Source organism: Salmo salar, chromosome 20 (genome assembly GCF_965601325.2).
Source record: "Salmo salar chromosome 20, fSalSal1, whole genome shotgun sequence".
NCBI classification, from domain to species: Eukaryota; Metazoa; Chordata; class Actinopteri; order Salmoniformes; family Salmonidae; genus Salmo; species Salmo salar.
Genome location: NC_138310.1, coordinates 6,559,555 through 6,573,950, shown reverse-complemented (window position 1 = coordinate 6,573,950; position 14,396 = coordinate 6,559,555). Strand labels below are relative to the sequence as shown.

Genomic DNA, 14,396 nt, shown 5'->3' with positions numbered 1-14,396 from the left:
AGGGTATATTTACTTTTACTCAAGTTTGACAATTTAGTACTTTTTCCACCTCCACCTTCCACCTTCAGTCAGTTTATCAGCTGCTGGGGTCTGTGTGGAGAGGGCGAGGAGGTCAAAGGGGGGTGAACTGTGACGTGAGGGTGTGGTGACTGGAATTGAACCATGCACATGCAATGAGTAACAGGTCTGAGACTTGGGTCAGACTTGGGTCAGTTCCCTGATCTATTGCCAATGCTTAGCTCAGCGTCTTGCAACATTTGCAGCACATGATGATCTGGGTTCAATGCCAGTCATTGCCAGAGAAAGGGTTTAAACTGAGACATTTTATTGCTCAGGCATTATTACGGTTGAAGGATATAATTTGGTTATACACTGTATATACAAAAGTATGTGGACACCCATTCAAATTAGTGTTCGGATATTTCAGCCACACCCGTTGCTGACAGGTATATGAAATTGAGCACACAACCATGCAATCTCCATAGACAAACATTTGTAGTAGAATGGCCTCACTGAAGAGCTCAGTAACTTTCCATGTGGCACCATCATAGGATGCCACCTTTCCAACAAGTCAGTTCATCAAATTTCTGCCCTGCTAGAGTGCTGTTATTGTGAAGTGGAAATGTCTAGGACCAACAGCGGCTCAGCCGCGAAGTGGTAGGCCACATAAGCTCACAAAACAGGACCGCCGTAGCAACACACACTATCGAGTTCCAAACTGCCTCTAGAAGAAATGTCAGCACAAGAACTGTTTGTTGTGAGCTTCATGAAATGGGTTTCCATTGTCGAGCAGCCGCACACAAGCCTAAGAGTGGTGTAAAGCTCGCCTACATTGGACTCTGGAGCAGTGGAAATGACTTCTCTGGACTGATGAATCACGTGTCACCATCTGGCAGTTCGATGGACGAATCTGGGTTTGGTGGATGCCAGGAGAACGCTTCCTGCCAGAATGCATAGTGCCAACTGTAAAGTTTGGTGGAGGAGGAATAATGATCTGGAGCTGTTTTTCATGGTTCAGGCTAGGCCACTTTGTTTCAGTGAAGAGATATTCTTAACACTACAGCATACCATGACATTCTAGACGATTCTGTGCTTCCAAATTTGTGGCAACAGTTTGGTGAAGGCCTTTTCCTGTTTCAGCTTGACAATGCCCCCACACACAAATCGAGGTCCATACAGAAATAGTTTGTAGAGATTGGTGTTCGAAGAACTTGACTGGCCTGCACATAGCCCTGACTTCAACCCCATCAAACAACTTTGGGATGAATTGGAACGCCGACTGTGAGCCAGGCCTAATTACCCAACATCAGTGCCCAACCTTGCTCTTGTTGCTGAATGGAATTAAGTCCCCACAGCAATGTTCCAACATTTAGTGGAAAGTCTTCCCAGAAGAGAGGAGGCTGTAATAGCAGAAAAGGGGACCAACTCCATATTAATGCCCATTATTTTGGAATGAGATGTTTGACGAGCAGGTGTCCACATACTTTTGGTCATATAGTTTTGCTTATTGTCAACATTTGTCTTTAGTTATTATTACCATTGTATATCCTTTTTCACCCACTGCTATACTTTCTGCACACCTTCCATGGATCCTCCCCAAACTACACGGTGACTAAATTGAAATCACCATGTAACGTTTAATCATGGATGTTAATTCCCACCACAAAAACAGCCTGTAGGTTATCCAGACATGGTGCCATTTGTTCCCAGCTACTGGAAATTAACTGGGAAGAAATTAACTGTGTACAGTATAGGCATATAGATGTATACATACATATATAGGTCAGAAGGACATAGTCAAAATATACGGAACTAATCATTTTGTCCAATAGTTTTCACTTTTGTAAGAAATATTGGCAATATTAAGATTGAATTTCATGATGAACAGTTATGGCCAGGCATCATGACACTTTGGACATACAAGTAACTGCCAAAAACAAGGAAACATTTGAGTAAATTAGGGATATAAAGTATACTGAAAGCAGGTGCGTCCACACAGGTATGGTTCTTGAGTTAATTAAGCAATTAACATCACATCATGCTTAGGGTCATGTTTAAAAATGCCCAGTTGCCCATTATTTTGGCTACCATGGCTAGAAAAGATCTCAGTGACTTTGAAAGAGGGGTCGCAAAGGAGAAAAGGGGATTTAAAGTGTGTGTGTGTTTGTCTGTCTCAGTCACCATATCAACCGAATTGAACACTTATGGCAGACTCATTCTGGAACGACGCCTGAGACAGCGTTTTCCACCACCATCAAAACACCAAATGATGGAATTTATCATGGGAGAATTGTGTAGAATCCCTCCAATAGAGTTCCAGACACTAGTAAAATCTATGCCAAGGAGCATTGAAGCTGTTCTGGCAACTCGTGGTGGCCCAAAGCCCAGTTAAGATACTTTGCTCTTGAGCAAGGCAGTTAACCCCTAACAACAACTGCTCCCCGGGCGTGGGTGACGTGGATGCACATCTCTGATTCAGAGTTGGGTTAAATGCGGAAGATACAATTTGGTTGAATGCATTCAGTTGTGCAACTGACTAGGTATCCCTAGGTGTCGAAAGCGTTCCACAGGGATGCTGGCCCATGTTGACTTGAATGCTTCCCACAGTTGTGTTAAGTTGCATGGATGTCCTTTGGGTGGTAGAGCATTCTTGATACACACAGGAGTATGAAAAACCCAGCAGCGTTGCAGTTCTTAACACACTCAAACCGGTGCACCTGGCATCTATTACTATACCTCGTTCAAAGGCACCTAAATCTTTTGTCTTGCCCATTCTGAATGGCACACATACACAATCCATGTCTGAATTGTCTCAAGACTTAAAAATCCTTCTTTAACCTGTCTCCTCCCCTTCATCTACATTGATTGAAGTGGATTCTACAAGTGACATCAATAAGGGATCATAGCTTTCACCTGGATTCACCTGGTCAGTCTATGTCATGGAAAGAGCAGGTGTCCTTAATGTTTTGTACAGTGTATATTTGTTTGCTTATTAATCTAAATCAATCGGGCTCTTGCTCCACCTAGAGGCTTAACCTAGGTGAAACATGTCCAAAAATGAAAACAATGGCACTTGTGGGAAGTATGGGTGTAGGCCTAACCAGAAGATTGCTGTTTCCAATTCATCAGGTAAATGGGAATAATGGGGATGTCATTCTCCCACACAGCTATTTCACTACTTTACTAAATGAAAAGACTGGACCAAATAGGAAATGCTGACATGATATGGATAGGCCCATTTAAAAAATAAAAATGTTATTGTAGCTGTAGGCTTTAGCCTGTAGTTTTTCCTATTGTACAACAACATTTATTGGAAACCTGATGACTCACACAAATTCACTCATAGAAGAGAGAGAGAAAGAAAGAAAGAGAGAGAGGAGTTTGACGTTGGAGAGTGGTCATGGTTGGAATATGGGCATCAGTTCAGTGAAGTGTTGGAGGAGCTGGGTAGTAACGGATTACTTGTAATGTATTACGTAATTCAGATGACAAAAATGAACAAATTGTAATCAGCCCAGATAACTTTTAAAAATGTAAGTGGATGACAGTTACATCATTCTTAACAGCTGATTACATTTTGGATTAATATCAATCTGTGGGCTGCAAGTGTTTGCCTCAAACACCCGAAATGGCAGATCTTTGAAAGCTGTGCTGAGTCACAGCTTAGAAGTCACCTGTCAGTGGGAATGGTAGCTCCCTTCTGTTCTGATTTATTTGAAATCTTAAAAACAGGCACATTTTCTCGCAATCTGAAAGGGTCTGGCCATAGGAGCCAGCAGCCCAGCCCCCTATGGTTAAGACAGTCTGCCCGAAGGCAATGACTCCCCCGGCACTGAACTTCAGACTCAACATTGACATCTGATGGACTGGTTCATCTTGGGGGAAAACAGAGCGAGAGAGAGAGAATGGGGTTTAAAGAATCAGTGTAACACACAGGGACAAACCTATACAAGTTTTTTTTGTCATTATTTGCAAATACTGAGGGCGCGTTCCTCTGCTCAGACATTGTTGACACCTGCCAGATTTTACGCCTCGATATATATTTTTTTACGTATCAGCTAACCACATCATATGATATAGCTATCTGTCAGTCGATGACACAGTCAATGACGTGGCACACAACCATTGGTTGATGCATGGAACTCCTGAGCAGGGGAGAGCGACCTGAGTTAGGGGGTAGTGTGCATGACGTTATTTTCAGGCCTATGACATGGACCATGGCTGCAACTCCACTTGTTCATGAATCATTCTTCAAATATCTTATTTTGTTAATATCATAAAAGTCATCCCTAAGAGGAAAACACATAAAATGGTCTGCAGTCTGCCAGAGATGGCAAGACCCTCCATACATTTTTCTTTATACTTCCATTCTCCCACAAAATTACTCAAGCATGTTTCAGTTTATGAAAAAACCTTCTGCAAGGCCCCTTTTATCCAAAATCAACCCCTTGCCTCAAATCCTGCACACTTCTTGATGGCCCCTCAAGATACCCCGTATGTTAGGTGTAAGCAAAAAGATTGTGTTCTTCTGATTGGCTAAGAAGAAGTGCTATGACGCGAGGGCGCAAGAATGGCGCTAAGTTCAGACCTTCGTCTCCTGAGTACATACCTTCGTCTCCTGGATACAAACCAAGTAAACTTACCTATAAGTCTACTTGCTCTCTTGAGGATCTTGAAATAGAGTCAGTTGGCAGTTTGGACTGGTAGGAGTGACATTTTTGGAAAGAGTGTATTCTTGCTTTTTGGCTAACCCATACGTTGTGTCAAGCTTGGTTAAGGACAAACTGGGAATGGTTACATCTGTGAATGTTTCGAGAATTGGAATTGTTTGGAATGTTTTGTGCATGCTCCACCCAGAGGAAGCTGCCGCTTCGAGTCATGCGTCAAAGGGTTCAACCTGAGTGATTAGTGGGGTAGAGGTGGATCAAATGAAAAATAATATTCCTGGTGTTTTGTGACGCCCACCGTTTGGTGAGACTTAGACCCAATGGCGTAACTGAGAATAACCTGTCTGTCTCACTGAGCTTTGACACATATTTTCTACCTGATAAGGTCAGGTTTGTTTATATTTGCTATTATGTGAGGGACTGTTCTGAACTTCAGGTGCTAAGGATTCAGACATGTTGCAGCAGTGTGTAGAAGAGAGATCCCACGATGTGAGAAATGTGCAGGAGGGCATAGTCAGATGGAGTGTAAAGTTGTGATAGAGAAAGCACTGTGTGTCAACTGTAGGGGTGACCATGCAGCTGGTGATCCGAAGTGCACTATAAGAGAGAGGCAGGTTGAGACTGCCAGAGTTTCGAGTGGGGCAGAATGTTTCCTATGCAGAAGAAGTGAAAAGAATAAAGGATATCATAAGGGTGAGTTATTTGACTGCAAGCCCCCAGTGCGTAGGCCTAGGCATGAAAAGAAAGAACCAGAGAGGATGAGTTTTAATAAGGTCGGATTTATTGCTATGGTCATTAATTGTACAGCACAGATTAAATGGAAATCCCAGAAGATTGATTTGGTGGGTTAACAGCAGATACGTTTTGGGGTGACTGAAATTTTAGTGCAGAAGAACTACAGGGGTTGTAAAGAAAATGTGCTATTCACACTCTGTGAAAGTCAGCAACATGCAATAATAAAGCGACTAGTCTGCCGGAAAACTACACGAAGAAGAAGATCGCTCAGACTTTTCCGCCATTTTGGTAACACTATCCAGTGGTTTCAGATCTAGTAAAATGGGACATCTCCAGCTGTCTCAAGTGTCTTCAAAAAGGTGGTTGAGGTTTGACTGGTCAAATGAAACGTTTACCATCGCAGTTTGACCCACCACGGCTGCTGTAGTTAGAAGAAGATTCATGTTTTTTAACGTGGACTATTTCCGCAAAAACTGGATTTAGAAGCGACATGTAATTTAGCCTGTTAGCCGTTTTAGCTAGCTAGATTGAAACGGATTTTAGGGTCCCAGGTATACAATTTTTGTTCGCCCCTCATAAAACAGAACAACATGATTAAAGCCATACTAATATTCAACAACCATGGAAAACCTCGGCTTTCTAAATTCTACGAGCATTACGTGAGTATGCGATTGTTTCTAATCTACTAACAGTTAGTAGCAAGCAAATCTGTCACACAGCTAACGTTAAAATGATTTAGCTAGATAACGTTACTTACTGTACGTTAGGAATTAAGTAAAGTTAAGAGTAACAAGCTAGCTAACTACACTGGGATTCTCGTGTAACGTTACTTATACAAAAGCTTTGTTTAATGTGACATAGCTAACTAACATTAGCTATTTCATTTTGGGCTGACAACTAGCTAACGTTAACGAGTTAACTATGGCAATGTTGTTAGCTAAAACTTCGTTGTGCTAATTAACTGTATCATTATTGAAAACAAACATTAGCTAACGGTGCTAGTCATATTCTGAAACGGTGTAATTTGAGACCAGGGCCGGTTTCCCAAAACCAATTTAAGGGAAAGTTCACCCATTTTGCCTTATTACATGTGATTGTAGTTGATCCCCCACCAAACTGCTTTTTTAAATATTTTGTTTCTTTAGTCATCACTTGACATAGACTACAATGGATTATGAATGTGTCTAATCATGTTATATCACTCCAAACCAACTCATATTATACTGAACAATATAAACACTACATGCAACAGTGAACGATTTTATTGAGTTAGTTCATATAAGGAAATGTCAATTTAACTATAGGCCCTACTCTATGAATTCCACATGACTGGGCAGGGGCGAAGCCATGGGTGGGCCTGGGATGGCATAGGCCCACCCACTGGGGAGCCAGGCCCAGCCAATCAGAATGAGTTTTTCTCCACAAAAGGGCTTTATTACAGACAGAAATACCCCTCAGTTTCATAAGCTGTCCGGGTGTCTGGTTTAAGATATTCTTGCAGGTAAAGAAGCCAGATGTAGAGGTCCTGGGCTGGCCTGGTTACACATGGTCTGCGGTTGAGGCCGGTTGGCCAAATTTCTAAAACAATGTTGGAGGCAGTTTATCGTTGAGAAATTAACATTCAATTCTCTGGCAACAGCTCTGGTGGACATTCCTGTAATCAGCATGCCAATCGCATGCTCCCTCAACTTGAGCCATCTGTGGCATTGTTGTGTGACACAACTGCACATTTTAGTGGCCTTCTATTGCCCCCAGCACAAGGTGCACCTGTGTAATGATCATGCTGTTTAATCAGCTTCTTGATATGCCACACCTGTTAGGTGGATGGCTTATCCTGGCAAAGGAGAAATGCTCACTAAAAGGGATGTACACAAATTTCTGTGAAACATTTGAGAGAAATAAGCTTTTTGTGCGTATGGAACCTTTCTGGGGTATTTTATTTCACCTCATGAAACATGAGACCAACACTTTGACATATATTTTTGTTCAGTTTACAGTACCAGTCAAAAGTTTGGACACCTATTCATTCAAGAGTTTTTCTTGATTTTTACTATTTTCTACATTGTAGAATAATAGTGAAGACATCAAAAGTATGAAATAACACATGGAATCATGTAGTAACCAAAAAAGTGTTAAACAAATCAAAATATGTTTTATATTTGAGTTTCTTCAAAGTAGCCACCCTTTGCCTTGATGACAGCTTTGCACACTCTTGGCATTCTCTCAACCAGCTTCACCTGGAATACTTTCCCAACAGTCTAGTCCTCCCATCAGCTGCAAACTGGATTCATCAGACGCGCAATGTTTTTCCAATTCTCCAGTGTTCAGTGTTTTCCTTAGCCCACCGCAACCGTAGTTTGTTTCTTGCTGAATGAAGTGGAATTCTAAGGTCGTCAGCTGTCATACACCATTCATGTCAAGGTACGACAATTTCGTCTTTCATCAATGACCTATTTTCGACCACTGGCCTGCCGTACATACATAGGTCAAAGGACATACAGTACCAGTCAAAAGTTTGGACAGACCTACTCATTCAAGGGTTTTTCTTTATTTTACTATTATCTACATTGTAGAATAATAGTGAAGACATCAAAACTATGAAATAACACATTACTCCTCCATGCTTCACGTTGGGATCCACACATGCGGAAATCATCCGTTCACCTACTCTGCGTCTCACAAAGACACGGCGGTTGGTACCAAAAATCTCAAATTTGGACCGATTTCCACCGGTCTAATGTCCATTGCTCGTGTTTCTTGGCCCAAGCAAGTCTCTTTTTATTATTGGTGTCCTTTAGTAGTGGTTTCTTTGCAGCAATTCGACCATGAAGGCCTGATTCACGCAGTCTCCTCAGAAGAGTTGATGTTGAGATGTCTGCTACTTGGAAGGTCAGTCAATCCGGAAAATGTCAAGAACTTCTTCAAGTGCAGTCGGAACAACCATCAAGCGCTATGATGAAACTGGCTCTCATGAGGACTGCCACAGGAAAGGAAGACCCAGAGTTACGTCTGCTGCAGAGGATACATTCATTAGAGTTAACTGCACCTCAGATTGCAGCCCAAATAAATGCATCAGAGTTCATTTCTTAAAGAAATTATGGACTGTCATTTCTCTTTGCTTATTTGAGCTGTTCTTGCCATAATATGGACTTGGTCTTTTACCAAATAGGGCCATCTTCTGTATACCAACCCTACCTTGTCACAACACAACTGATTGGCTCAAACGCATTAAGAAGGAAAGAAATTCCACAAATTAACTTTTAACAAGGCACACCTGTTAATTGAAATGCATGTAGCTGGTTGAGAGAATGCCAAGAGTGTGGAAAGCTGTCAAGGCAAAGGGTGGCTACTTTTGAAGAATCTCATATATAAAATATATTCTGATTTGTTAAACCCTTTTTAAAAAAAATATAAAATTTTTACTACATGATTCCATATGTTATTTCATACAATGTAGAAAATAGTACAAAATAAAGAAAAAACCTTGAATGAGTAGGTGTCAACTTTTTACTGGTACTGTAGTCAAAATATATGGAACAACTAATATCTTCCAATAGTTTTTATGTTTTGTAAGACGTGTTGGCAACATTAAAATAACATTTCTTGATGAACAGTTGTGGCCAGGCATCATGACACTGGACATACAGGTAACTGCCAAAATAAAGGAAATGCTTGAGTAAATGAGGGCTATAAAGTATACTGAAAGCAGGTGCTTCCACACAGGTATGGTTCTTGAGTTAATTAAGCAATTTACATCTCATCATGCTTAGGGTCATGTATAAAAATGCCCAGTTGCCCATTATTTTGGCTACTGTGGCTAGAAGAAGAGATCTGTGACTTTGAAAGAGTGGTCTCAAAGGGGAATAAGGGGTTTAAAGTAGAGGTCGACCGATTATGATTTTTCAACGCTGATACTGATTATTGGAGGACCAAAAAAAAGCAGATGCCGATTATTATTATTTTTTTATTTTATTTTTTTAAATATTTTTTTTGTGTGTGTGTGTGTGTGTGTGTGTGTGTATATAATATACACTGCTCAAAAAAATAAAGGGAACACTTAAACAACACAATGTAACTCCAAGTCAATCACACTTCTGTGAAATCAAACTGTCCACTTAGGAAGCAACACTGATTGACAATAAATGTCACATTCTGTTGTGCAAATGGAATAGACAACAGGTGGAAATTATAGGCAATTAGCAAGACACCCCCAATAAAGGAGTGGTTCTGCAGGTGGTGACCATAGACCACTTCTCAGTTCCTATGCTTCCTGGCTGATGTTTTGGTCACTTTTGAATGCTGGCGGTGCTTTCACTCTAGTGGTAGCATGAGACGGAGTCTACAACCCACACAAGTGGCTCAGGTAGTGCAGCTCATCCAGGATGGCACATCAATGCGAGCTGTGGCATGAAGGTTTGCTGTGTCTGTCAGCGTAGTGTCCAGAGCATGGGGGCACTACCAGGAGACAGGCCAGTACATCAGGAGACGTGGAGGAGGCCGTAGGAGGGCAACAACCCAGCAGCAGGACCGCTACCTCCGCCGTTGTGCAAGGAGGAGCAGGAGGAGCACTGCCAGAGCCTTGCAAAATGACCTCCAGCAGGCCACAAATGTGCATGTGTCTGCTCAAATGGTCAGAAACAGACTCCATGAGGGTGGTATGAGGGCCCGACATCCACAGCCCAACACCGTGCAGGACGTTTGGCATTTGCCAGAGAACACCAAGATTGGCAAATTCGCCACTGGCTCTTCACAGATGAAAGCAGGTTCACACTGAGCACATGTGACAGACGTGACAGTCTGGAGACGCCGTGGAGAACGTTCTGCTGCCTGCAACATCCTCCAGCATGACCGGTTTGGCGGTGGGTCAGTCATGGTGTGGGGTGGCATTTCTTTGGGGGGCCGCACAGCCCTCCATGTGCTCACCAGAGGTAGCCTGACTGCTATTAGGTACCGAGATGAGATCCTCAGAGCCCTTGTGAGACCATATGCTGGTGCGGTTGGCCCTGGGTTCCTCCTAATGCAAGACAATGCTAGACCTCATGTGGCTGGAGTGTGTCAGCAGTTCCTGCAAGAGGAAGGCATTGATGCTATGGACTGGCCCGCCCGTTCCCCAGACCTGAATCCAATTGAGCACATCTGGGACATCATGTCTCGCTCCATCCACCAACGCCACGTTGCACCACAGACTGTCCAGGAGTTGGCGGATGCTTTAGTCCAGGTCTGGGAGGAGATCCCTCAGGAGATCATCCACCACCTCATCAGAAGCATGCCCAACCGTTGTAGGGAGGTCATACAGGCACGTGGAGGCCACACACACTACTGAGCCTCATTTTGACTTGTTTTAAGGACATTACATCAAAGTTGGATCAGCCTGTAGTGTGGTTTTCCACTTTAATTTTGAGTGTGACTCCAAATCCAGACCTCCATGGGTTGATAAATTGGATATCCATTGATTATTTTTGTGTGATTTTTGTTGTCAGCACATTCAACTATGTAAAGAAAAAAGTATTTAATAAGATTATTTCTTTCATTCAGATCTAGGATGTGTTGTTTAAGTGTTCCCTTTTTTTGAGCTATATATGTATATGTCTGTGTATATGTGTGTGTATATATGTATGTGTATATGTATATGTGTGTGTATATATGTATGTGTGTATGTGTGTATATTGTGGCAAAGAAGGGGGTCAAGTGATAAATGGCAGATATGTGAGGGCAGAACTAATAAACGGGCTCTGCCCGATCACTAAAATGGCCACCCCGATCAGAACTACAGATCACAAAATGGCCGACTGCCAAAACTACAATTCCCAGAAGCAAGGGGAACCCTCAGAAGGTGGAGCCGACCCACAGATAAAAGGTCAAGAAAAACCAGGAAGAGAGAGAGAGAGAGAGGGCGGGAAGGATCTATGAACCATAGAGAAAGAGACAATCTACATTGGCTGGATTTACCGTGTAAGAGCTGGACTGTTTTGGACTTACCTGTTGGCGTTTAGACCTGGACCTACCGAGAACCAGATTTGTGTACCGAACCCTGCTATCCTTGACCTTACCTGCGGCCTGGGTGGACCAGGACAGCGAAACAAACACACAGGTACTGTCATGTTCGAAATAACTTTCATTCTTGGCTGACTTTGGTGACAGTTTCCCACTTAATTTGTGACAAACGCTCCTAACTTTGAAGAGGTTTGCCACAATATATGTGTGTGTGTGTGTGTGTGTGTGTGTGTATTTGTAATAATTACAATACTGAATGAACATTTTTATTTTAACTTAATATAATACATAAATAACATCTATTTAGTCTCAAATAAAAAATGAAACTTGCTCAATTTGGTTTATATAATGCAAAAACACAGTGTTGGAGAAGAAAGTAAAAATGCAATATGTGCCATGTAAAAAAGCTAACGTTTAAGTTCCTTGCTCAGAACATGAGAACATATGAAAGTAAGCTGGTGGTTCCATTCAACATGAGTCTTCAATATTCCCAGGTAAGAAGTTGTAGTTCTTATAGGACTATTTCTTTCAATACCATTTTGTATTTCATATACCTTTGACTGTTGGATGTTATAATAGGTACTTTAGTATTGCCAGCCTAATCTCGGAAGTTGATAAGCTTGAAGTCATAAACAGCGCAATGCTTGAAGCATTGCGAAGAGCTGCTGGCAAATGCACGAAAGTGCTGTTTGAATGAATGCTTACGAGCCTGCTGCTGCATACCACCGCTCAATCAAATCATAGACTTAATTATACTATAATAACACACAGAAATACGAGCCTTAGGTCATTAATATGGTAAAATCCGGAAACTATAATTTCGAAAACAAAACGTTTATTTTTTTCAGTGAAATACGGAACCGTTCCGTATTTTATCTAACGGGTGGCAACCATAAGTCTAAATATTGCTGTTACATTGCACAACCTTCAATGTTATGTCATAATTATGTAAAATTTGGGCAAATTAGTTCGCAACGAACCAGGCAGCCCAAATTTGCATATACCCTGACTCTGCGTACAATGAATGCAAGAGAAGTGACACAATTTGCCTAGTTAATATTACCTGCTAACATAAATTTATTTTAACTAAATATGCAGGTTTAAAAATATATACTTCTGTGTATTGATTGTAAGAAGGGCGTTGATGTTTATGGTTAGGTACATTCGTGCAACGATTGTGCTTTTTTTGAAAATGCGCTTTTGTTAAATCATCCCGTTTGGCGAACTTGACTGTCTTTGTTAGGAAGAAATGGTTTTCACACAGTAAGCAACGAGCCAGGCGGCCCAAACTGCTGCATATTCCCTGACTGTGTTACACAGAATGCAAGAGAAGTGACACAATTTCCCTAGTTAAAATAAATACATGTTCGCAGGCAATATTAACTAAATATGCAGGTTTAAAAAGATATACTTGTATATTGATTTTAAGTAATGCGTTGATGTTAATGTTAGGTACACATTGGTGCAACAACAGTGCTTTTTTTCACGAATGCGCTTGTTATTAAATCACCCGTTTGGCGAAGTAGGCTGTGGTTCAATGATAATCGATGCGGTGCCTGTTAATTTGTATGCAACGCAGGACACGCTAGATAAACTAGTAATATCATCAACCATGTGTGGCTAACTAGTGATTATGTTAAGATATAAGTTTAATGCTAGCTAGCACCTTACCTTGGCTCCTTGCTGCACTCGCATAACAGGTAGTCAGCCCGCCCTTTTTTTAAATATATAAATTGGCCGATTAATCGGTATCGGCTTGGTTTTTTGGTCCACCAATAATCAGTATCGGTGTTTAAAAATCATAATCGGTCGACCTCCAACACACATCCCCCCCACCCTTGAAATTAGTGGATTCGGCTATTTCAGCCTCACCCATGGCTGACAGGTGTACAAAATTGAGCACAGCCATGCATTCTCCACAGACAAACATTGGCAGTAGAATGGCCCGTACTGAAGAGCAGTGACTTTGAACATGACACCGTCTTAGGATGCCACCTTTCCGACAAGTCAGTTCATCAAATTTCTGCCCTGCTAGAGCTGCCCCAGTCGACTGTAAGTGCTGTTGTTGTGAAGTGGAAACGTCTAGGCGCAACAACGGCTCAGCCACGAAGTGGTAGGCCACCACACAAGCTCACAGAACGGGACCGCCGAGTGCTGAACCTTGTAAATATCACCTGTCCTCGGTTGCAACACTCACAAGAGTTCCAAACGGCCTCTGGAAGCAACGTCAGCACAATAACTTTGTCGGGAGCTCACTGTAAGCAATTCCAAGCATCGGCTGAAGTGGTGTAAAGCTCGCGGCCATTGGACTCTGGAGCAGTGGAAACGTGTTTTCTGGAGTGATGAATCACACTTCACTATCTAGCTGTCCGACGGACAAATCTGGGTTTGGCGGATGTCAGGAGAACACTACCTGCCCGAACGCACAGTGCCAACTGTAAAGTTTGTTGGCGGTGGAATAATGGTCTGGGGTTGTTTTTCATGGTTCGGCCTAGGCCCCTTAGTTCCAGTGAAAGGAAATCTTAACAGTACAGCAAACAATGACATTCTTGAGAATTCGGTGATTCCAACTTTGTGGCAACAGTTTGGGGAAGACCCTGTTTCAGCTTGACAATGCTCCTGCACAAAGCGAGGTCCATACAGACATTTTTGTTGAGATCCGTGTGGAAGAACTTGACTGGCCTGCACAGGGCCCTGACTGCGAGCCAGGCCTAACCTCCCAACATCAGTGCCCGACCTCACTAATACTTGGGGCTGAATGGAAGCAAGTCCCTGCAGCAATGTTCTAACATCTATTTATTTTATTTTTGATTTATTTCAACTTTTATTTAACTAGGAAAGTCGGCCTCCCAAAAGGATGAGGGCTGGGATTAAAAATGAAATGTTTTATAAAATACAAATATAGGACAAAACGCATCACGACAAGAGAAACACTACATAAAGAGAGACCTAAGACAACAGTATAGCATGGTAGCAACAACATGGCAGCAGCACAAAACA

General features: G+C 42.1%; 1 protein-coding gene across 4 annotated transcripts in view; it reads left to right on the top strand.

Annotated features, from left to right (window-relative positions):
- The first annotated feature begins 5,684 nt into the window (after window positions 1–5,684).
- LOC100196459 (adaptor-related protein complex 3, sigma 1 subunit) overlaps window positions 5,685–14,396 on the top strand; it is a 31,481-nt gene continuing 22,769 nt past the window's right edge. For 2 of the 4 annotated variants that reach the window (XM_014160059.3, XM_014160060.3), the window contains exon 1: window positions 5,685–6,061. In XM_014160059.3, the coding sequence (XP_014015534.1) occupies window positions 5,993–6,061 (69 nt within the window). In that variant the 5' untranslated portion in view covers window positions 5,685–5,992. 4 annotated transcript variants of the gene reach the window in all.